The sequence below is a fragment of the Pinus tabuliformis genome, chromosome 7, assembly GCF_031772625.1.
Source record: "Pinus tabuliformis cultivar Carrire ecotype Pingquan chromosome 7, CPIR1, whole genome shotgun sequence".
NCBI classification, from domain to species: domain Eukaryota; kingdom Viridiplantae; phylum Streptophyta; class Pinopsida; order Pinales; family Pinaceae; genus Pinus; species Pinus tabuliformis.
The window spans coordinates 1077827071-1077850847 of NC_142293.1; the positions used below are offsets into that span (position 1 = coordinate 1077827071).

Here is a 23777-nt window from a genome sequence, read left to right on the forward strand (position 1 = left end):
CCTTCAACTTGCTGCTTGGCCCTTGATCTCTTGTGACATACTTCCACAAGGGATATTTACTTCTTGAGCTTGCTGTCTTTCTAAATTTACTCTGTTGTCAATATTTGATGCTGCTGTTGCAGGCCCACATTCAATAGAGGGAACACTTGCACACCTTGATGAAATTGGAACAAGAGGGCCATCATCAATGGGGAAATTCTTCCCCTTCTTTTGCCCCTTCCCTCCTGCCCTTGATTGAGCCATGAATGTTGTAAAAAATACAGAAAAAATGCACAAACATGTAAACAAAATGGACAGGCAAACTATTATAGCAAAAATGGAAAAAAAATGGAAGCAAAATGCACTTGTTGCTTTAATCACCTCCAAAATGCTCCCAAACCCTTTGCTAGTCGCTCCTACACACCCATAGCAAGAGAGAGACACAAGAATGAGGCATAAATTGGCCCAAATTGGGATTTTAAAGCCGCGCGACACACTTTTCAGTGGGACACCTGTCCAGATATCGAGATTCACTGGCTTGTCAAATCTGATTCACGTGTCCAACAAATTCCATGTGTCAGAACACACTCGAGCCACGAATCGGACAAGTATCCCTCGAGAATTGTGTCCAACACGTGGCATTCAGAACATGAGGGGGGGGGGAGAACGAATCTGGTTTCTTAGGTGTTTTTAATTGAATTTATATTCCAGTCTAACCTCAGCAGCAAACAATGGGGTTTGCGCATTAAATTTGATGTGCAAAACAAAGTAAAACTGGGTGGGGCTACATGACACAATTTTTCTACAAGTTTAGTAAGGCTGGTGATCAATGTTGTATTTTCTTAGTTGGGCCATTATCTAAGAACTGGAGCCCAAGTTCGTTCCATGATTAATTTATTAATGAAGAATTGTTGGTTGGGCATAAATATGTTTGTGTATGTGATTTAGATCGAGTAATTTTGCTTTTGCTAAATATTTTGGTTAGGAACTTAGCCGTGTGAATTGAATACTGTGTGCTGGGTTTAGGAAATTCTAACATCCATACGAATTAGTTTTTTGGGAAATTACTCGAGCGTTTTTTTTACTTGGTTAATTATAATTTTTGCTTTTTAGCAATTAATAATTTCTTTTTTCACTTATACCTCCAAAGCTAGAGTACGTCTTAATGGTTAGGCTTTAGTGGCGTTGTGTAAGTCTAGATCATTGTATATAGCCATTCATTATCCAGAGTCCTACGGAATTGGATTAGATTTTTCTAGGATTTTTTTTAATCTTTAATTAAAAAGTTCTCGCAAACAAAATTTTCCTTGTAAAATTTATGTAATAATTAAAAAAGACGTACAAGAAGTTGTCATATGCCTTCAGGGTACTCGTCTTCTAACTCATAGTAACCTCTTTACCTTAGTACCCCCTTTTTGAGAGAAAATATTAATTTTTCCTCATGAAAATTAATTATTCACTCAAAAAGGTGAATAAATTAACGTTTTATTTAGTTAAAAAGCTTCCTCTTTTTTTAGTTAAAGAGTTTCCTCTTTTTCTAAGTTAAAGAGTTTCCTTGTTTTTAAATTAAAGAGTTTCCTTCTTTCAAGTGGAAGAGTTTCCTCTCTTTCTAAGTGAGAGTTTCCTCTTTTTCTAGTTGAAGAGTTTCTTTGGAAACTCCTCCCTCTTGGTCTATAAAACAAAGCACTCTCCATTTCAAATGCAGTTAGTGGTGGATTGGAAGGGAGCCTTGCTTGCATTTGTATTGTACTCATCATTGAAATAAAAAAGGTTTTGGAGGCAAATAATGGTGTACAAGCTTTGTGTGGATGCTTGATTTTAATGCATGAGGTAACCTTGTTTTGTTTTAATTTGCTTTCAAGCTTTGTTTACAGGCCTTTGAAGGGGTATTGTTACCCAGTAGGAGTATATTTCTCAATTTGATTGTGGTGAAATCTATTTGTTTTCTTGCATTTAGAAATCGAAGATTATATGTACTTCTTGGTGATTGGCATATTTTCCAGGTTTCTTATGTAGGAAGCACCTATATTTAACAGAGTTTCTTGGCAAGATTTTTTAAGCTTTATAGGCACCTCAATTTGAAGACATGGATCACTTTGGTTAGATGCTTCACGAACTTCAAACTATAAGAAGCAAAATCCCACCGTGCTCCAACAAATACTCCATTGCCCAAGGATTCCATTTACAAGCTCTCTTCTTCTTTTGCTTTAAAACAATTTTTTTTAAAATCTTTCCGGTTACTTTATTTTAAGCTATCAATTGATTTATTTGGCAGATCTGAGTGCCATTTATTTGTTGCATAAACAACAGATAAAAGACAATCAAGAAAAGCTAGTTTTGGTTAGCTCTTTCTTGCTTGTTTAGACTAGCTTTTCAATAAATTTTCACTTGGATTTTTTTTTGGATTTTAGACTAACCTTTTGGATGTTCCCAAAGTCATTTGGGGCATCTTTTACCATTAATAGCTTTTTGATTTTGCAGGTTTATTGAACATACAAGGTGAAGTGCTGTCCAAATTTTGGTGATTCAGACTAACTGGGACCCTAAAAAGCACCCATATTCTTCCCTTTTGTTAAAAAAGGGGTAGCAAACCTTTCCGTTTATTTCAAAGGGTTGCAAACCTTCCTAAGCAAACATTGTAACCTTGAGGGAGCTAGTGGGAGTCCCATAGGCATCTGTAATACCCCTCTGTTTTTATATTAATGTCTTATTTAGACTGAATTATTTTTAGACTTGATGGTGGGAAAGCCATGTTTGTTTGAGGTGAATGTAAACACTAAAGTTATTATGATGTAATAAATAAAATTTTATTAATAAATGGAAAACTGGAAACTATTTGGGAAATCATCATTGATGGATGAGACCAAAATAAATCTTCCCTAAAAATGACTCTTAAAAAATCCCTAGGAGGCAATGGATAAGATTTAATGAGATGGGAGAGAAAGATCTTTTAAATCGCTTAGCTGAAGAAAGCTGCTAAGTATGGGTGGAACAAAGCACTGTGGGAGAGAAAGGCGGGCTTTAAAGAAAAAAACACCTTTTTCGAAAAAGAAAAGGATGAAAGCTTAGGCAAGTGGGTTGGCAGACCCAAGAAAAGCGGGACGCTGCTAAGAAAAATCTGTTAGGGAAGACAATGTATAAAAATACATTATCTTGGAATCAAAATGGGGTCTTTTGAATTCCAGAGGCAAGCATAGCTCAACTCGGGCGGAACTGGAGGACTTGGTTCATGGTTGGGAGGAAGGTGTATTTCCCAAGTGTGTTTTCCAGTTGGTACACGGTTAGAGTTCTCATTAGTGTTTTCTATACAAGTTTTGTACATATATATTCTTCTGAATTAAGTGAACGTATGCAATAGCAGTAGCATGGTGAAAAAAATACCGTGATAATTTATGCTGATTTTAATATCAATGTATATACAATAGGCAGTGTTTTCTATGATAATTTACGCTGATTTTAATATCAATGTATATACAATAGACAATGTTTTCTGTGATAATTTAGGCTGATTATAATATCAATGTATCTACAACAGATAGTGATTTCGATGAAGAATTGGAAACACTATTTGTCATATCAAAATCCACAACCAATAGCCTTCTCATGATATGGTCGTGATAAAAGTGAACTAGTGGATTTTAGTTCCTTGGCGAGATCATATAATTATGCCCTTTCAATCTGTAAACCCTATCCATTTTGCGAACAGGGTTAGATAGAATGAAGTAAATTTCCGAGAGGAGAGTGCTAGGGGTAGAGTAAGAGGGTGTTTTCCATGAAGGATAGTGTGGGATTTAGGTGAGATAGATGGCTGGGAATGTAACCCAGTTTAATTACTCCTCGTAGAGAGCAAACTGTTTACACCACCAAGGAGTGCACGGAGTAGGTTTCAGTGTAATAATTAACCAGATAGTCGCCTTATGGAGCTATACTTCTTATACAAGCCAGAGTCTAGTAGACTCGGTTACGCCCTCAGTAGCCAATGGAACAATCACAATAAGAATGTCAGTAATTCTTTTAACAATAATGTTGGATGGGAGTAAAGAATGGGAAAATCCCTTTATATATAAAAATAAACAATACCATGCCATTCTCAGAATATCGGTGTTGTGTAGAGCACAGCAAGCATTTGACTAGCAGAGTCATTATATAAATTACCCAGAATCGAGATTGCAACTGGAGTTGGAAAGCACTTGCCAAGAAAAAAAAGATTTGAATTGAGACCATCACTGGAAATTACACAGAATATAAGGGATATGTCTCTTATGAACTTTGAGTTACACCGCTCCTTCCTTAATGCATTGCAATTTCCATGCAGCAAGCAATGTCTACCTCAGGGAAAGAGAACCGTTAACCCTAACAATCCATGAACTGAGCATGAAATCTCGATTCAAGTTCGAAAACTCAAAAACATACAATGGTCATTTTTATACCTAGCGAGTCTTGGTAACATAGAGACACTCTTAAACGAAACTAAAAGTAAAACAATAACTAGTCAGAACAATCCACTCTAATATAGAAATTACTATTTAGTGGCATGAGAGGTATATCTCTTTCCTTTGCAACAAGACTATATACATTATTGCGAACCAAAATTTCCATGTGGAATATGACAAAGAAGGAACTTATAATGCAAATTATATACACTGGTACGCCTCTAACAGTAATTTCTCTATAAAAACAAAATATTATTATACTAAAATGAGGGGTTCAGTCCCTTTCTGAAAATTTACATCAGTGTACAAGAAAATAAATTATAGACACTCATTATTAGTTCGGAGTTAGTCGAAGCTGCTCTACAAAAGAAAAAGAAGGAAGCCATTATACGGTTAAGTCTTGAATTTCAAATTCCCTGGTGGGGGAAACAATTGACCAAAGTGTTCTAGCCCTAGAATAAGCACAAAAGAAAAAAAACTGAAGCTCATGATTCATTTCGTTCTGGAGGGGACAACCAACATGTGAAGGGTGCCATGAAGACCAACCTGTCGAGTTGAAAGCCAGAGTTGGAGGTTGAAGAATTCAGGAGGTGCGGGGAGCATAAATCGATTGAGCCTCCCACATACCTGCAGGAAAGGATGAGAGGAGACAAGCTATGTCACATGGTTCGTCGAACTTTAACCTTGAGGTTCGAATTTTGGTGAACCTCAAAAATGTTTTGAGGTTCGACGAACCTCATCGAACCTCATAGCCAATGACCAAGTCCATAGATCAAAACTCATAACTTCATGTCACAACTCAAGCTTGTATTTTATCCTTGCAGTTTCCAAGTTTGTGATAGCATATTTTATGTTTATTGATGTTGATTTGTTACTATTTTATCCTATAATTCATTTTAAATTAATATATTTTTATATATATAGACGAACCTAATAGCGAACCTCATCAAAAAATTCGAACTCAAACTGAACCCAATCATTGTCAAACCTGAACTCGAACCCGAACCATGTGACATTGGAGACAAGTAAGCTGAAAATGAAACAAAAAAAACATATACCGAACAAAGATGAGTAGGGTAAAAGGAGAAGGGTATGCCTGTTAGAAAGCCCCACCGCTATCTTACCACCTGTACCAAAAACAACCAAAGTATGATAGTATGATAATGTCACATGGTTATCTCCAAAAAGACGCAGAGAATAGTCATACCATAGCCAACCATCCAACTCTGAAATCCATTAGACACGGAATAAACTGAACACACTGAAATTACAAGATCATTCGCCTAGTGACCACTAAGTAGAGCTTTAATTAAAGGTAAGGAAAAGCACCCATGTTCCTTGCTGAGCTCCATCGTGCCAGTAGGAAGCAAAGACGTAATCCTCTTGTAGAACTAATTTTAACATCAACATTACCAGAAATAACAATTTACAAAACACTCAAACCCAAATCACAGTTTCAGTAGAAGTTGTACCTGGGAACAACAAAGGAGCGAAAGTTAGTCCTGAAAATTGGAGACGAGCCTAGTAGGTGGCGAGCTTAATAGACTCAAAGCAGATTTAACCTAGAAAGTTGAAACCCATAAAATAAAATGAATTAGACACACACATACACAAACACATATATATACACCAACAAAGACCAATAGACAAATAAATTTATAAGGTAAGCCATGTGAAGGGGGACTACGTGGCTTATGCCACTGTTTTAAGAATCAGCCGGTTCAGAACCGACTCAGCCAAGTTGGTCCGAGTCAAGCCCTCATGGGTCGACTGGGTCATCGAACCGGTTCGGCCGACCGGGTTATTACCGAGCCGGCTGAGTTGTCTAACAACTCGGTTAGCTCGGTAATAACTCGGCCGGCTTGGACTGAGTCCGAGCCTACTAGGCCGGCTCGGTGACAGCGACACGAAAACTAAAAAAAGATCGATTTTTTTTTACTTGCTTTTTGGGGACCCCAAACAGATTTCTAATTTGGCCTATAGGTTATTTGGGGTCCATTCCCCTCTCTTAAACCCTATAAAACCCACCCAACCCCTCTCATTTCCTCACAGTGATCTCATTGCATTTGAGTGAGAGTTTGTGAGGAGTTGTGGAGTTTGTTTTTGGAGCAGCAGTGAGGAGTCTTGGGCAAGCATTGTAGCAGGAGTAAGGAGCTTCTTGGACAGCCATTTGGAGCAACATTGAGGAGTTGGTTTGTTGGAGCAACCTTGAGGAGGTAGTTTGTGTCTGGAGGTATTTTTTTTCACTTGTAAAAATCTGTTATTGCTTATTAATTTTTATGTGCAAATCTAGAAATTGAAAAGAGTGTTTTTTGTGAAAGAAATGAACATTGAAGCAATGCTATTTTTTTTGTTTTCATTTTTAGATTTTTTGCTTTCATTTCCAAGTCAAAAAATGGTACCTAGAGTGAAAGATGCTGCTTGGGCATATGTTGAAATGGTTGATAGTCAAATGCATTGCAAATGTTGCCATAGAAAAATTAAGGAAGGTCTTGGGGGCATTAATAGGCTGAAACAACACTTGGTGGGTATTAGAGGCCAAATTACTCCATGTGAATCAAATGAAATTGGGGAGATTAGGAAGGAATTGTTAGCCAACTTTGAGAATTTTAAAGAAGAAAGGCTAGGCAAAAAGAGTAGAGGCTGAAATTGGGAGGAAGAGGAATATACAAAAAATGCTGGCTACCAACCCCCATTTTGATTTTGAGGGTTCTTCCTCTATCCCTTGTATTGATGCATCCGACCCCTTCTGATATGTTCCTCCCCCTTTGGAGTCTATTCAAGAAAAGGGTAAGGGTAAAATGAAAAAGAAGGGTGATATGAATATCAAAAGTTATTTCACTGTCACACCCTCCTCTCCATCAGATGCACATGGTCCTCAAGCTAGTAGAACTTTGCAGCCCACTTTAGATGACTATTGGAAGAAAGAATTGAGGGAGACTGCTTGTGATTACATATGTAGATGGTGGTATGATGCTGATATCCCCTTCAATGCTTCATGTTCACCATATTATGAGCTATGTTTGATGCCATACATGCTGCTAGAAAAGGCTTCAACGGCCCTACTATGCATGAGATAAGGGGGTATCGTTTGCAGAAGGAAATTGTCTCCATTAATGATATTTGAAAGATTTCAAGGACTCATGGGCAAGAACAGGATGTACCATCATGTCGGATGGATGGGCTGATCAAAGAAATCGTACCATCGTAAACTTTCTTATCTTCTGCCCACAGGGAACCATGTTTCTAAAATCAGCTGATGCATCTGATAAGGTAATATATGGACAATTGTTGTTTTAGCTATTGGATGAGGTTGTTGAGGAGGTGGGGGTGGCTAATGTTGTTCAAGTCATCACAGATAATGCCTCTAACCATGTTCTTGCTGGTAAACTGTTAGAGGAAAAACACAGAACCATCTTTTGGACCCCATGTGCTGCACATTGCATAGACCTCATGCTTGAGGATATTGGCAAATTAGATTGGGTCAAAAACACTGTAGATCATGCGAAAAGCATAACAAAATTTATCTACAATCGTTCATGGATTTTGAGCCTGATGAGGAAACACACAGGGGGCAGGGATATTATTAGGCCTACCATCACTAGATTTGCTACTCATTTTTTGACATTGCAATCTATGCTTTCACAACATAGAAAGTTGCAAAAGATATTTTCTAGTGAGGAATGGAATCAAAACCAGTGGTCTCACAAACAGGAAGGCAAAGAATTGAAAAAGAAAGTTAATGAAGAAATATTTTGGAGAAAGGCAATAGAGATTGTGAAGCTTGCTGAGCCACTGGTTAAGGTGTTGCGGTTGGTGGATGGGGAAAGATTGGCTATGGGCTTCATTTATGAGGCTATGGATCAAGCAAAGGAGCAAATAAAGAGGGCAGACAAGGATAAAGTGGCTAAGTATGGGCCCATTTGGGCAACCATTGATGAAAGATGGAACAATCAACTCCATCGCCCTAAACATGCAGCTGGGTATTTTTTGAACCCACGGTATCATTTCAAAGCTAAGACGTCAGGAGCTTTGAAGGGGGAGGTTAGAGATGGATTGATTGACTGCATTGATCGCATGATCCCATTGGAGTGTGATCAGCTGGAGATACACCGACAGGCCACAACCTTCAGCAATGCCTTAGGTACCTTTGGGAAGAACCTAGCAAAGATTGCCAGGGAAGCAGATGAGCTAGGTAAACAAAAATTTCAATTTTCAAATTCTTAATACTTATTTTGTTAAATCGTTTATAATTTGAAAGTTGGATATAATTTGTAATTTTGTTGAGCTAACTCATTACACTCCTATGTTTTTTGCAGCACAATGGTGGGAGGCTTTTGGTAGCCATTGCCCTGAATTGCAGAAGTTTGCAATTCGTATTTTGAGTCAAACTTGTAGTGATACTGGGTGTGATTGCAATTGGTCTGTCTTTGAGAGGATTCACACGAAGAATAGAAACTGTTTGGATCAAAAACGGTTCAATGATCTAGTCTATGTCCAATACAACCTCTGGCTCAGACGCAACGAATTGCTGTACAAAAGACCTTGTTGACCACTACCGGTCAACTGCCCGTAGCTATACACCCCCTTTTTTCTTTGCAAAAAGGGTAGCGCTTGATCGACATGTCCGTGCCATCTTTCAGTCATCGACAGCTTGATCAATTTATGTTGTAAACCCAGTTTGCATGTATAAATTGTAAATAATCTTAGCAGATATGAGTCATGTCTGTAAATTGCCTAGGTGGACCTAATTTTCTAAGTGATAATCTACGTCCCGGAAGGTTTTTCGTCTCACCGATCCATGATCGGCAGAGTTTTCCTTCAGCCTAACCCCAAAGCCGGGATGGATTTTGTCACTAGAATCTTAGGAGAATCCTAGTGTGTTAATCTGCTAGATTATAGTTGTGTCGCAGAACTGAGTTGTTTATGAGGGTCTATGTCAAATGGGTTCTCCCCTTTAAGATGTAAAGTTGTAAAAGTCTTGATGTAAAGTGTCTTGAGGGTTAGAAAATGTTTTAATCCCCTCATAAGTCCTAAGTCCTAGGTCCTAGGTGTTTTTTCCAAAGGCTAAGTTCGAGGATCCATTTAAAAATTTAAAAAATTAAAAAAATAATTAAAAAATAATAATAATAAATAAAAAATAAAAAATAAATTAAAATTAAAAATTATAAAACTATAAGATAAAGCAAAAACCCTAAAATAATAAAATAATAATATTTTGAGTGAATGCATGTAAAATATCATTTTTTAATAAATCGACGGATGAGATTAAGAGATGTCTTGATTCTCATCTACGGTCGAGATCATTTCGACATGGATCACTCGAACTAGCCGTTGGGATCTTTTCCTTTAAATAGGGTGCTAGGGGTCAGTTGTGATAAGATAGGATCTGTGAGTCTGGAGCTGAAGAAGCTCTCTTGTAGTTCATTTTTTTTTGTGCAATAAAGAAGACTTTGGGGTTAAAAATCTTGCTGGTGTTACTCTTCTGAAAATGCTGTAAGATTGTTCTATTTGTTCTGCATAATTTTATTTTCAGCCATTAATGATAGCTTAATGAAGATTGATCTAGGCACAGGTATCTTGTCTGATCTTTGGGGTTTGAATGATAGTTCAGATTCTGAAATATATTGGCAGGTATCTCCATTTGATCAGGGTTTCACTATTGTTTTCTCCTTCTACGTTGATGGTTGATTTTAAGCTGTGCAGGAAATCCTTTTTTTTCAGATTACCGAGTGTTAGGGGAAGTTCTCGGCTGAACCAGCCAACTCCTGGGTTGTGTTTTCTGAAAGAGCCCAGCCAGTTCTTGATCCCGGGCTTATCATTCGAAATATTTTTTATGAATGCATGCAGGGTTTTCTGAAGCATTTTATATTTAAATTAAATTTTGAAAATATTACTGCTGTTATTGCTAAATCTGGCATTTTGGGGGGCAAAATCTGTAAATTACTCAGCTGATCTGGGGTTTCAATTTTTTTTTTTTTTTTTTGCTTTATGCAGTTTTCATTAGGGTTTTGTTTCCTTGAAATTGCAGGAACAAGGTTTTTCTTCAGGGGTTTCTGAGCGAGAAAGACAGAAAGTTTTGTGATCAGGTTACCAGATTTCAATCATTATTACTCTCCACCATTTGAAGCTTGCACAGGACAGCAAGGGCACAGATACGTGTTGATATTCTCTCTGAGACAGGGAGGTGATCAGCTGTTTGACGTGAGTTTCCTCCTTTCACCGCCGTCACCAAGTCGTCTTCCGAGCACTAAAAGACAAGAAAAACTTGAAGATCCGTGTGCATAGAGTGCAGGCATTTGGATGAAACCGCACTTCGTTAACATGTCGGCCATCAACCTGAAGATGCCCACACATTTTTCTTAAATCACCGCTGTCTGATTTGCTGGAAGCCGCAGGCTCTCAAGCGATCTTCATCTGCCATTGAGCACCAGGTAAGCTATTAAACGGTTGTTAAATCTTCGATCTCTGCTGGCAACGCAGCATTGTGATCTCATCTGCACGTTTTCAAAACTGACTTGCAGTCCTGTCAGATACGCCTCAGTCACCCGCTCCAGCTTTCTCTCTGCTTACGCCCAGCGCATTCACACTCGTTCCCCGTAGCCGCCTGAGTAAGCACGATTTCTTTTTGCGGTCATTTGCATTAAGTTTCTTTATCTTGGGCTTACGGTCCTAGGTTGAATGCGTTGGTCTATTTTCGATTCAGTCTTTTCTTTCGACCTTGCTGACAAGATATCATTGTATCACTGTGGTTCATCCGTGTCTTCAAGAAATCGATCCGAAAGCACCACCGTCACCTGCTCTCGCGACGAAGTCCTGTTTATTTACGCGTTCAGCCTCTGCGTATTACCAGGGTTACGATTTTTTTTTATTTTTTGTTTCTCTCCGGCAGCTTAGATGCTATCCCATAGCGCAGGCAGTTAGATATATTTTGATTGTTTAATCTTAGTCTTATGATATATACGTCTGCGTAGTTATGTTTTAGGTTATTTTAATGTTAGATTTAAGTTTAGGGTTGAAGTGTTAGTTTTAGTATTTAGATTTTAATAGCTTTTAGTTTAGGAATTAAATATTTTGGGTTTGGTAGTTTAAATTTTATTAATTTTTAAGTTTTAGATTTAGTTTAGATAGTTTTAACCTTTTTTTTTAGATTTTATAAAAAAAAGAAAAATTATAAATTTTTTCTTGTGGTTTAGATTAAATTAAAGTTTCCCTTAGTCTTTAATTTTTATTTAAAAATAAAAAAATAATAAATAATAAAAATAGAAAATAAAAAATAAATTTTGCAATTTCAGTCTTAGCTCAGGAAATTGTTAGGTTTCATCTTTTACGCTGAGGCTAAAATTTTGATGTGGAAGTTAGTGTTTGATATGATTTAATTTTCATCTGAAAATTAACTGCATGAACGTGATATCTGGTTAATGATTCATAATTCCATGGTTGTTGAAAAGCATTTATCTCTTCAAATTTTTTTAATTACTGGATATCGTTATTGAGCTTTAATCGCTGAATCATTATAAGAGCATTGTGGTTTTACTGGATATCTTGCATTGTTCGATTTATTTGATGATAAATGGTTGCTGTTCATAGTTTATATTTCTATATCATCTAGCAAGTAATCGTTTAGTCATAAATCTTATAAGGCACTGGTCCGCTAAAATTAATAAAATCATTTTAGTGCTGGTTTCCTTTCGTGTCTCCCAACCCAACTGGTTCACAGTTGGTCACCCATTTTTCTATAGGGTCTACCCCCCTTAGCCGTGGGAGACAGGCTTAAACGGAGAGATCGGGGATCAGAGTGACAGCCCTCGGTCTGAGGGTTGTCGTGTCAATCTGCGCGACAACAGACCTGATTCAGATCCCATTGTGTTGGAAGACATTGATTCAACATCAGATTGGGTAGTGGAGAGTCATCCAACAAAGTTTCATTCTGATGAGGATATTGATTATGATTATGAGACGATAGCATCACTTGAACATAATGTTCAGTTGAATGCAGATCCTGATCCACTTGTACCAGCCTCAGGGCCATCAAGTCAGGCGCTTCCTCTGCTCAGCCACGATAGAAGCTCATATCTCGTCTATCTCAGCTTGCAGTTGCTGCACAACTTGCTAATGCTACCACTTCTACAGTTGCAGTTGGAGATGATGATGCGGAGGAGCCATGGGGCCCCCTGTTTGACTCTGATCCAGAGGTTGATCCAGATGATCTTGGCTCCTCCAGCAGTAGCCAGTAGTACTGGTCATAGTTTACTTTTGTTGTAGAGGCCATTTCTAGACTCCTTGGTTATGTGTTTTTGTTTTGATCTCTATATCATCATGATGTATGTATTGGACAGTGCACTGGGTGCCATTTTGATATAATGGATATATTCATGAGCCTACTTTGGTCATATGTTGTTTTCTATCTATATTCTAATGCTGTGTGTTTGGAAACATGAATGAAAATCTTTAAAATTATGTTTTTTTATAAAAATAAATAAATATTTAATGTATTTTTTACAATGACCGAGTCATTGAAATCGAGCTGGCCGAGTTGATACCGAGTCGGAGTCGACCCTTGGCCCAGTCGGAGTCGGAGTCGGAGTTTTAAAACATTGGTGTATGCTAAGCTTAATACATGGGTGTCGATCCCCAGGTGGCAGTTCTGTTAGAAATTCCATACGTACACCTCCACCAAACTAGCTGCATAAGGTTAACCCCATGGTTTTATACCTTAGGTATAACAACACACATAGAAATGCGACATGAGATTTGTATGTTAATAGGTAGGAAACTTTGGGTTGAGGATGGTGTAGGTCCATATTATAAACCCTAAGCAAGTATCGATTGAATTTGGAGATATATACATCAAACACATGTAAGGGTCATAGCAGAATAATGAAACCTGCCCTAAAACCAGTGTACCATAGTCAGTGTAGCTTGGCATTATGTCCAAGGAGTGGAATTAAGTTGGGTATTAGGAATTCAAGAACTCAAGTTAGAAAAAGAAGCATGTATTATAAGTATCATTGCAAGCTATTAAGGTCTATGGAATTTATGAACACATAGATGTTATTAGAGGTTAAATGATCACGCAAGAAAAGTGAAATTTTCTGTTGCAAGAAGGTGGCTGTATATGTAGTAAAAAAATAAAAAAATAAATTCAAGAAGAGGGTACATGACAGCATCCCCTCCCCCCTATGCCGGGGGGATTCGCGTTCTATCTCATTTCGTGGTTTGCTTGTTTTGTTTTGCTCTAATTACTGCAAAACATTCATTTTCTTAGTTTAGATTTCATTCAAGTTGTAGATTAGATTTCAAATTTTTTAGATAGATTTCTTTTTTACAAAGAAAGTAATGGACTTTCCCCTCCAAGTTCCTATTATTCTCTTGGCCATCGCGAGCAAAAGCTTGACCTTTGGCATGATTCAGAGAGGAACTTGTGTTGTGCTAGATAGTTTAATTAAGGAAAACCTTTCAACTTTTATTGTGAGTTTGGAAACACTTGTTGTTGACTTGTGAAATCAGGGGAATGCCATGAATGATGAAACCAAGTTTCTTTCCGTTGGATCTCCAAGCAACTCATTTTTTTTTTTCATTTGAAGGATAAAAGCCACAAAGGTCTGTATAAGTGGATTAATAATTATCTTTATTGTTTACATGGTTTCAAGGAATCATGCTTCTAGTTCATGTTGGGGTTAGTGTGTTTTATTTAGACTGATTATTAATAGCTTAATACTGGGTTAGTGGTGTGTTATAAATTGTATTTGGTTTCTTCATCCTTCAACTAACAAATTTTGATATATTTTATATTGTAATTTTTTTGCCTTTTGGTACCAAGTAGAAACAAGAAATTTGAGGTTTTTGAACCATTAATGTGTTTTGCTTTATTGTTAAACAATGACAATATTAATGCTATGTCAAATGCGGTGGCTTAGAGTTATCTTGTATGCCTTCATTCCCAATATTATTTAATCTGTCATGAGTTTGCTGTCATATAATTCATCTGAATGTTGAATTGTAGTATTATATTGCTCTGATTTGTATAGGTCTGCAGAGAATAAAGAATGACGAATGTTAAAATCTAAAGGATGTGGCTATCATTATAATATTTTTTGGGGTTCTATAATGTTAGTTTATTTTCTAATTTGCCTTTTTTTTCTTATGTCTTCTGGTAGCTTGATCTTCGCTCTGGAGCTAAGAAATCTTTGTCTGATCCACCCAAACAATGCCTTGCCTTGAAGTCATGTGATATCAGTGCTACTCGCCCTCATCAACTGCTCATTGGTGGCAGGTGATTTTCCAACTTTTCTTTCATGTTGCTTTCTATTAGATTTATATGGTCATCAATATTTAGTATTTAGTGATTACCGGACAGTGGACATGTATCTGATTTAGTTGCAACTACGTTAAAATTTGCAGTGATGCTTTTGCTCGTCTTTATGATCGGCGTATGCTGCCACCATTAACTTCTTCTAGAAAACAGTCGAAAGCACCACCTTGTGTCTGTTACTTCTGTCCAGTGCACCTTTCTGATTATGTAAGTGGATCAGATGGCTTAATTTTTGTCAAATTAGAGTGTTGAATTCTCATGGTATTTCTCATTTAACTTGCTTGTGAATTGTGGTGGTAGTGGGCCAAACTACTGCCTTTGCGAGCTTTTCAAAAGCCCTATAATGACCTCTTTACTGGTTCATTTTCCTTTTCTTTTTGCATTTAAATAAGCATTTGATAGATAAAGATAAATGGGCAGATGATTTTATGATGGATATATCTTCATTGTCACCTAGTATGGTCATGCTTAAAGAATCATAATCAAATCTACTCACTCAAATTAAGAAGCTTAAGAATGATAAGCAGTCATTGGAAAACAGAATAGTACAACTTATCTAGACAGAAGCATCGAATTCTTTAAGTAAAAATGTCCAAATTTTGGACAAACGAACAAATGCAGATCCCATTAATCTCACATCTCGCAAAGATGGCAATTCAATTAAAGTCAACACATACTCAGATGTTACAGTACAAATGATGGCAATACAATTAAAGTCAACACATACTCAGATGTTACAGCACAAATGATGGAAATTTCAAGTGAAGGTCCATCAATCAACCCAACAACATTAGTATGTGAAGAAGATCATATACCAAAAATAAGCCAAGAAAATGCTACAAGCACAATAAAGGAAAATCATGTTACAAAAATACCTTATCAACATCCACATCATAAAAGCAGATACTCTAATTAGTCAATCTATCAACATCATTCAGAATGGAAACAACTGATTTATGTTTCAAAAGATATTTATATTAGTAAAATTAAGTCTCATAATAACAATTTATTTTGAATATCAAATTACCACACAGTTTCATAGAGGTTCGATTTGGAATGGTTAGGTCATTTTTCAGTTTGACAATTTTGCTCAGCACTTCAAGGTTCTTGTATCATCAAAGATGACAACTCCAATTGGGAAAGATGCGAAGAGATTACAAGACAAAAAGATATCAAGCTTTTTTATCAATATGCTTTGAGGACAAAGGTATTTCTAAGGGGAAGGCTATATATATATATATATAACTCTAAATTAAATAATAATCAGTTTAATAAAAAGACATGTCTCAAAGGACAGAGCTATTATGATAAGGCACTCTGCATATATATATATATATATATATATATATATATATATACGCGCCCCCATTGTACTCTCATCATCATATCATATTCTCTCTTACACCAATGTGGTGTCTGGCTTGGCGGTGACCTTAAAATTGGATAATAATAATAATAATAATATATTAGCATTTTATCCTCAATCAATATCTTTAATTTCCAAATATTCTGGATTATGAGTTAGTGAGCCATATTTGGTTATCACATTGAATGATAGAAATGGTTCACTATTTTTTTTTTTGAATAATTGGCTAGTTAATCTTCTCAAATAAACTGGAGCTTTTCCCGTAGTATACTAATTGTATAATTAATAATTATATTAGGAGCACGCTGATTCTATATTGTATTAGGATTAATTAAGCATTCCCTTTGTTCTGTGACTGTTTTTATTCTGTACACATTTTCATCTTGGGTACGTTATATTTGATTTAGAAACTTAAAATAGTACTAATCTATATCTTTTAAAGCTTAGACTTGATTTTAGAACTTCAAGCCTCCATGATTGAATTTTTATAGAGGTTCGGAAGGGAAGATATTGGTGGGTGCTTCCATATATTATATCCAGTCATAGCAGTCCTGTTTCTGCTTCAGTCTTGGCTATGTTTGGAAATCTTCATCTCGACTAGTGTTTACAGATGTTTACGAGGTTTTTGGCTTAATAGTCATGTCAAGGGGTTGGTGCAAAGTCAAACATGAGTGCTTCATTATCACAGATCTGAACCCAAGAGGAACAGCTTTTTTACATATTTGTCAGTAAGACATGAAAACCTTGCATCATATTCTAGGTGTATTTTGAGGAAGGAGCAAGTAAAAAGTATGCCGCAAAAGTTTAATGACAGTGCACCAAATTAAGTGAAGCTAGAAAAATAGTTAGAGTACAGAGAGAAATTTCCAATGAGGGGGTTTTACCTGAAAACATTGATTAGTTTATTTATTATCTATGTTTTTCACCAATATTTGGGGAGAAGGGGGATGGGAAACAAGTTTTTGGGATGTTTGACGTGACTCCCCAAAATATATGGGACAACATTAGGGGTTTAAGGTTTAACATTTGTTGCTCGAGAACTTATTCTCCAGCAGTGATAGTGCACTGCAACAGTTGCTGCCTTGGTACCTGTGCAGTGATGATGAGGGCACAGCTGACTGATGGCAGCACTAGAGATTCTTGGGAGGCTTGCTGCTGTTATGTAGGGGAGAGAGAGAGGGGGAGAGAGAGAGAGTCTTGCAGTATGCTTTTACCAACCTCGCAATTCCGGTTTTAGAACTGGGATTCTAGATTTAGATTTTCTGATTTACATGGATACCTCTTCTGTTTTGGAGTTTGCTTTTTCCAGTTTTAGATTCTAATGCATGGGTTTGAATACTTTCCATATTTAGAACAGGGCACATCACCCTAGGAAGTGGTGCATGGTTCTATCCGTGCTTATCTCTTCTAGTGTGCATTCTTTTCTTGGAAACTTTCTCTTTGCATGTTGTGTACACCTTAGACTCAATTAGAGCTAGAGTTTGAATGTGTCATCATAGGTGCACTAGTGAATCTGTCGATATGCAATGTAACCTAAATCATCCTATTCTATACAGGGGATGGAGGGTGCACCATTCTGTTGCTTAGCATGAGTTTGAAGCTAGAGTAGTGTAATTCTTCATTCAGCTTTGAACAGAAGATAGATGCAATATTCAGAGTTCAGTTATGTATTCTCTGTTCGTATTTCTGGTAATATAACTTTACTGATTGTCATATTCAGAAGTTGCTGTTTTGATTGGAGGCTTTCAGCTTTTAGCTAGCTAGTGTGTAACATGGTCTGAAACTTGATATGGTGTTGGATCCTGTTTATTAAAGTCATGCAGGACCCTGTGTATGGAAAGATTTTCCTGTGAGAATTAGCTGTCGTAGGATTTTGGTGGTTGTGATGCCCATGCTTCAGCAATTGAAGAGATCTGAACCTGTGAGAAGTTGTATGGTTTGATGCCCTAAGTGCTCTAGTGATTGGAGTGGTGCATTTGATTTCTTTTTTTAGTTGATTATTTTGGTTTTAGCATTTTCCAAGATGTGCAGGTATAACCAGTCTCACTCTTGGAGAGTTTGACCATTGGGAGGGGGCTTCCATCTTCATGTTGTGGAGGTGCAGACTGTAGATGCTACCTGAGGAGATCGATCTTTAGAGTTTTGTGGAGACGAAAGTTGTAGCTCCTACTAATGCCGCGCTGTTGGCCAAGCATAATAAAAAAGTAGGCCAAGGCAAAACTTATCATCCTTGATTTGGTGAATGACCGCTGGATCCCTCACATCCTTAGGAAGGTAACTAAGGGGATGTATAATGCCCTAGTGTCTCTGTATTAGAGTGTAAGTACTAACTACATGACTTTGATGAAGAGGAAGCTTACTGGCAGATGCATGAGCCATATTGACATAGTGGCTAGTTACCATATGGAGATCACCTATCTTTGAGATTAGTGTGTTGCTATTGGGGTGAAGGTAGAGAATGACGAGTTGGTAACCCTTGCCTTAAATAGTTTCTTCTCTCATGCAATGTTATCAAAATTGAACATGGTTTGAATTGTGGTCACAACCCATAAAAGGCCGGTTTTGTACCGAATCAGCTTGGGCAAGCAAGCGAAGGACAATAAAGACGAAAAAGGAGGCCGAAATATCTCTTTTCTCTCTCTCTTGCAACTCACATGTGTGGATTAGTCTCTCTCTCTATGGTTCACATTTTTCTTGGGCAATTGGCTATTGCAAGGGGGCCGAAATTCTAACAGAGGGAAGTGCAGTATCAAGATTGAGTGACTTGACTTGGAGGAGAAGACTAGGTTTGACTATAGGTCTAGGTGTGTCTCTCATTTGTGAAAATTCTATCACTGCAGCGACTGATTTACTTTTCCTACTTATTTCATCATAAGTCATTCATGAAATTATTTCAAGAAACATTAAAATAAATACTGCTGTAGATATCACATCGTAGTACAGAAACAAAAATATGCACACATTGACACAGTTATTTTGGACTAATGTCCCCGGGAAAACCCAATGTGGGAAAACCAGTGCAGTAAGGGAGGATTTTATTATTCAACAATTTTCTTGTACAACAAGGTGCCAAACTGGCTTACCCACAGATAGACAAACTTCCAGCACTTTCCTAAACCCAACGTAGGCCCTACTGACCTCTGCTACAGCCTGAAACCCTCTGCGTCAGCCTGAAATCCTCTGCGTCAGCCTATTGAGGCTCTGCGCAGCCTCTCTAGGCTTCTGCATCACTCCTGCAGCCTCTGCGTGAATGACGTAAGCCCTTTTGGCTCTGCGCAGTCTCTACTGCCTCTGCGTGGCTTCCTCTAGCTCTGCGTCTGCCTCTTCTACGCTGATCTCTCGTCTCTCTGTTTCGTACTTGTTGCCTCCTGATTGCTCTCCAGACCACTGGTTCAATTTCTCAGCGAACCCCGCTCCAGAAATTGAACTGATTGGTCTCCTCAATGTGTTTCCCAAGTGCCCCTCAAGCCTCCTCTTATACTTTTTTTGTTGACATCTCAACGACCGAGATTAAGTCCCTAATCAACGGCTAAGATTAGATCTGGCTTGATCCATGTCTTTTGGACCATTCTAACACAGATTCATATTAATACACATAAATTATTTATTTTCCCTAAGTTTAGACTTGGGGACTCCATTAAAAATATTAATTATTTTAATATCTCCTGATCTGTGTAGAATCTGCCCAAACCTTTTCTGGGTATTGGAGATCTCATATGCCCCAACCTCTCCACCAAATTTCGTGGCTAGAGCACATCTAATGCTACCCCAAATCAACATCATTGAAGAAGAAGATTTTCTCTATTGAAAAGGTCGCTGGGTTTTTCCCCGTAGTGGATTTTCCTAGGGTAAATCGTTTGTGTTGCGATCTCTACTGTTCTTTATGGTTAAATTTATCAAGTGTAATTGTTGAATGATATATTGGAATAAGGTAAAAGAAGATCTATATCAAAATTAATTATCATAATTTCAGATTATTGCGCTCACCCTTATTGCACTAGGAAAATCAACACATATAACACTTTGTTCACCTCCATGATGCCACCTAAGTCCATCTGGAACTCGATACTCCCCGTGCCCTCATCTGCATACCTGGCCTTGTCACCAAGCTTCACATTTACATCTCTGGCCCCCTTGGACATGTTGGTGAAGATGTCTCTCGATATCGTCATGTGATGAGATGCTCCATTGTCCACGAATCAGACACCTCTCATGAAGGTTCCAAAAAGGCAAGATACTAGGGCAAAGTCCTTATCGAACTTCTCCGTGTGAAAACTTCAAAACTGAAATCCTATTGCAGCAAATGGAAATTATTCTTCTAACTCAAAAATTAATTATGTACTTTACTTGCTATAACAAATAACAAATAAAATCATAGCTGCAATTTTCACCATAAAAGAAAATACTGCGGAAAATAAAACACTGGAAACTGAGAAATTCTAGCACACCTACAAAATTTGACAACTATTTTTGGATAATTGTTCCCGGAAAACCCAACTTGGGAAAACCCGTGCAATAGATGAGGGTTTTATTATTAATATTCAACAGCAATTCTGAGTACAATAATTTAGATGCCCAACTGGCAAAAATACTGTGAGAATTTTCTCTCACCCCACAACTATTTTTTGCCTCTGAAATCGCTTCCCCAGCCTCTGCACTGAGCTCCCTACATCAGCCTCTGCACTGAGCTCCCTACATCACCCTCTGCACACAACTTATGCTGGCCCTTTGGAGATTTCGGCCTTCCTTCCTTTGCCTCTTTTAGGAACTAAAAATATTCCTCTTGGAATGCTACTGCCCTCTTCTTCCACCTGCTACTCACCCTCTGGCTCTATCTTCTTTGCTGAGCTGCTGCTCCTGAGAAAATCGAACTGCCTGGGCAACTGAGTATTTGCACTGGATGATCTCTCCATCACCACATCGACCTCCTATTATAATACTCTGTTGGAGCACCAACGACCAAAATTAAAACTTAATCAATGGCTAGGATCATCTCTGGATCGATCTATGTGAGTTTCTAGATGATTCTCACCTTATCTCAATTAATACTGATTAATTAACCATATTCCCTAAGTTTAGACTTTGGAAATACTTAAAAATCGGTTAATCATCTAATTGAGACACTTCTATGTGGAATTTCTAGAAACAATTTATGGGTTTTGGAGATCTCATGTATTCTAACCTCTCCACAAAATTTCAAGGCTAGAACACATCTGATGCTACAAAAACTAACACTCCCTCTTAGTGAGGAATGTGTTATAGTGCTACTGCACACCCTATAACCGCACCCTGTCTCTGTTTCATCTCCTATCACGTTGTTGATGTCTGGCTGTTGTTGCCCACCAACCATTGCACAACTCTGATATATGCTGCATCTGTGCTGCTGACCCTGCCATACTGCTGCCACCACTGCATCTGCACTGCAACTCCCTCTCATTTGTTGCTAATACCACTGCAACATCTACAACTGAAAATTATCCAAAGTAGCCTATCCTTGCTATTGAAACGGGTTCTCCACCATACCCATCTACCCTCTAAAATAGACAAACTTAGCTCTCCCTAGAGCTTTCGTGAGTATATCTGCAACCTGCTCTTCTGTGGGAACATATTGTAGCTGGACTGCTTTACGTTGTACACAATCTCTGATGAAGTGACACCAAATATCGATGTGCTTTGACATGTCATGAAACACTGGATTTTCAGAGAGCTTTATGCAACTCTGGTTATCACAATAGATGTTGGTCGCCTCCATTCTCTGCCTGAACAAGCTTACTAGTAGCTTCCGAAGCCATATAGCTTCGCACGTAACTGTGTTGGTTGCCACATACTCTGCTTCTACAGAGCTCAGTGCTATTGACTTCTGCTTCCTGCTACACCAAGAAATCATCCCTGATCCAACACTGAAACAGTACCTGGAGGTACTATCCTTGTCCACTGAATTGCTTGCCCAATATGCATCTGTGTACCCACAAAGTCTGACGTCATCTCCTTGAGTATATTTCAACCCATACTCGACTGTGCCTCGAATATACCTTAGAATATGCCTTGCTGCTGCCCAATGGACCCTTCTCGGTTCTACCATGAATTAACTAAGTGTATTGACCGCGAAGCAGATATCTGGCCTAGTGTTGAGCAGATACATGAGAGACCCAATGAGCTGTCTATACAAGGTGGGGTCGACATCCTTGTCATCTGATGCATCTATCTTCTTCCAGTTGGTAATCATGGGTGTGGACATGGGTCTTGCATTTTGAACCTCTTCAGAATATCTGTAGCATATCCTCCTTGCCCAAGGAAGATCTCCCCATCCTTCTGCCACACTTCCAATCCTAGGAAATAGTGCATCAACCCCAAATCCTTCATGTCAAATTCTGCTGCCAGGTTCCTCTTGCAGTCCTTTATGAGCCTTGATGATCCTGTCAAAAAGAGATCATCCACATACAAAACTAGAATGAGAGGCTCATCCTCTACCATCAAATAGTAAAGGTTGGGATCTGCGTCACTCTTGACGAATCCCATCTGCTGCAATTTGGTGTCAATTCTACCATACCATGACCTGGGAAGCTTTCTTCAATTTGCACACGTGTGTGTCTCTTTGAGTCTCAAAGCCCTTTGGCTGTTCTATGTACACTTCTTCCTCTATCACCCCGTTCAAGAAGGTTGTCTTGACATCCATTTGATGAATTTGCCATCCCATTTGAGCTGCTAGAGATATAACTGACCAGATAGAAGTGTATCTGGCAATTGGGGCGAAGGTCTCCTCATAATCTATCACTTCGTTTTGTGCATACCCCTTTACCACGAACCTAGCCTTGTACTTTTCCAAACTACCGTTTGCTGCATATTTGATCTTATAGATCCATCTCGAACCTACAACTGATCTGTCTTTCGGCCTTGGCACTACCTCCCAAACATCATTCGTCATGATAGAGCTATACTCTTCTACCATGGCATCTACCCACACCTGGTATTGTGCGAACTCCTGAAAGCTGGAAGGTTCTACAACTTGAGCCACCAATGCTTGGTACTTGTTGTGAAAATTGCACTTCTGAAATCCTATTGCAACAACTGATATTATTTCTTCTAATTGTTAATTCTATTTAATAATTTATCTGTTGTTTCCTATGACAAATATCGAAATAAATACACTACAACCTTCACAAATAAAACTACGGAAGAAATAAACATAGGTAGAAATGCTAGCATACACATAAAGTAACACAATTAATTTTGGACCAATGTCCCCGGAAAAACCCAACTTGGGAAAACTTGTGTAGCAGTTGAGGGTTTTATTATTAAGCAACAATGAAATTTGAGTACAATAATCTAGATGCTGAATACTGGCAATCCCGCAGAGAAAATACTAGCAAAATATCTTAAGGGAAATTACCCTCACTACGAGTAATCCCGACACTCGACAACTCTTAGAAAATCAAGCCGTCCTCCTAGCTCCGCGCAACTACTGCATCACCCCAGTGCAGTTTGCTACACACTTTTGCTCGGAACAACTGAAGATCAAGCGGTCCTTCTTTCTGCTGACTGGGAAACTAGTCCTCTGACACTTTGGAAATACTTTCCAGCCTCTAGAACTAAAATCTAGCTTCTCCCCATCAAAATAGAACTTGCTCATTGAAGCTTCTGTGCTGCCTCTACGCTGCGCCCAGGAGAAATCTCTGCGTTTCTC

General features: G+C 38.1%; 1 protein-coding gene across 7 annotated transcripts in view; it reads left to right on the top strand.

Annotated features, from left to right (window-relative positions):
• Positions 1-23777, top strand: part of ASG2 (transducin family protein / WD-40 repeat family protein) — a 397489-nt gene that overhangs the window by 66938 nt on the left and 306774 nt on the right. For all 7 annotated transcript variants that reach the window (XR_016266869.1, XR_016266868.1, XR_016266870.1 and 4 more), the window contains 2 exons: positions 14573-14688; positions 14817-14934. Coding sequence is in view for 4 of the 7 variants with exons in the window: in XM_089459353.1 (XP_089315479.1) it covers positions 14573-14688; positions 14817-14934 (234 nt within the window). In the remaining 3 variants the exon portion in view is untranslated. The remainder of the gene's footprint in view (positions 1-14572; positions 14689-14816; positions 14935-23777) is intronic.